General features: G+C 62.8%; 1 protein-coding gene across 1 annotated transcript in view; it reads left to right on the top strand.

Moving 5' to 3' along the window:
* The first annotated feature begins 345 nt into the window (after positions 1-345).
* Positions 346-720, top strand: part of KPNA1 (karyopherin subunit alpha 1) — a 57,337-nt gene continuing 56,962 nt past the window's right edge. Inside the window, exon 1 of the mRNA XM_009639111.2 lies at positions 346-555. Coding sequence (XP_009637406.2) covers positions 531-555 — 25 coding nt within the window. The 5' untranslated portion in view covers positions 346-530. The remainder of the gene's footprint in view (positions 556-720) is intronic.

Raw genomic sequence — 720 nt, 5'->3', positions numbered from 1 at the left:
CCACACCCCCAAATGCAGCGACCCCACCCAGCCTAAAGGTGCTCTGGGGCTGAGGCTCCCCTGGACAGCCCTGGGAGGGGCCCAGACAGGGTGTCCCTTCCTCGGAGTTCTTAATTTGGGTTCCCGCCTGCCATTGTGCCCCTGTGCTCCTTGGGGTGTGAGGAGATGAGCGTTTGGTGGGCTGAGGGCTCCTGGGATGGGCCTGGGAGCAGCCCAGCAGGGTGCTCTTTGGGCTCCCCCTCCCGACGCCGTCTCCCTGGGCTCCTTGGTGGGTGTGCAGGCGAGATTCGGTGACACAACCTAATGTATGTGTCTATCTCAACATACACCACGCCCGACTAGCAGCTATCGCGGCTTTCTGTGCCAACAACACGGCCAGCGGCCACTGCCGCGTCCATTACTGCCCCTCGGCTGCCTCCAGTCTGGTTACCGCACGATCGCCCGTGGAACTGCGAAATGGCTTCGCTTTTCCCCCGTGCCTCCCAGCGTGTGCAGAGGACAGCAGGGCTCCGCTGGCAGTGACGTGGCTTATGGTGACACGGAGCCCACAGATGGGTAACCTGCATGGCGGGAAGCATTAATTAGCGTGGAAATACGAGCTCGTTAGGCTATCCCGGGCTGTAAAAACCCCGCGGGGTGGGTGGGTGTGTGCGTGTTCCCTGTCCCTTTTACCGCTGCCTGGCACGAAGCTCCCTTGCGGCAGCGCTGACAGGCGGCGGG

Source organism: Egretta garzetta, unplaced genomic scaffold, assembly GCF_000687185.1.
Source record: "Egretta garzetta isolate BGI_Z169 unplaced genomic scaffold, ASM68718v1 scaffold85, whole genome shotgun sequence".
In the NCBI taxonomy this organism is placed as follows: Eukaryota; Metazoa; Chordata; class Aves; order Pelecaniformes; family Ardeidae; genus Egretta; species Egretta garzetta.
This window is presented reverse-complemented; position numbering and strand designations above follow the sequence as displayed.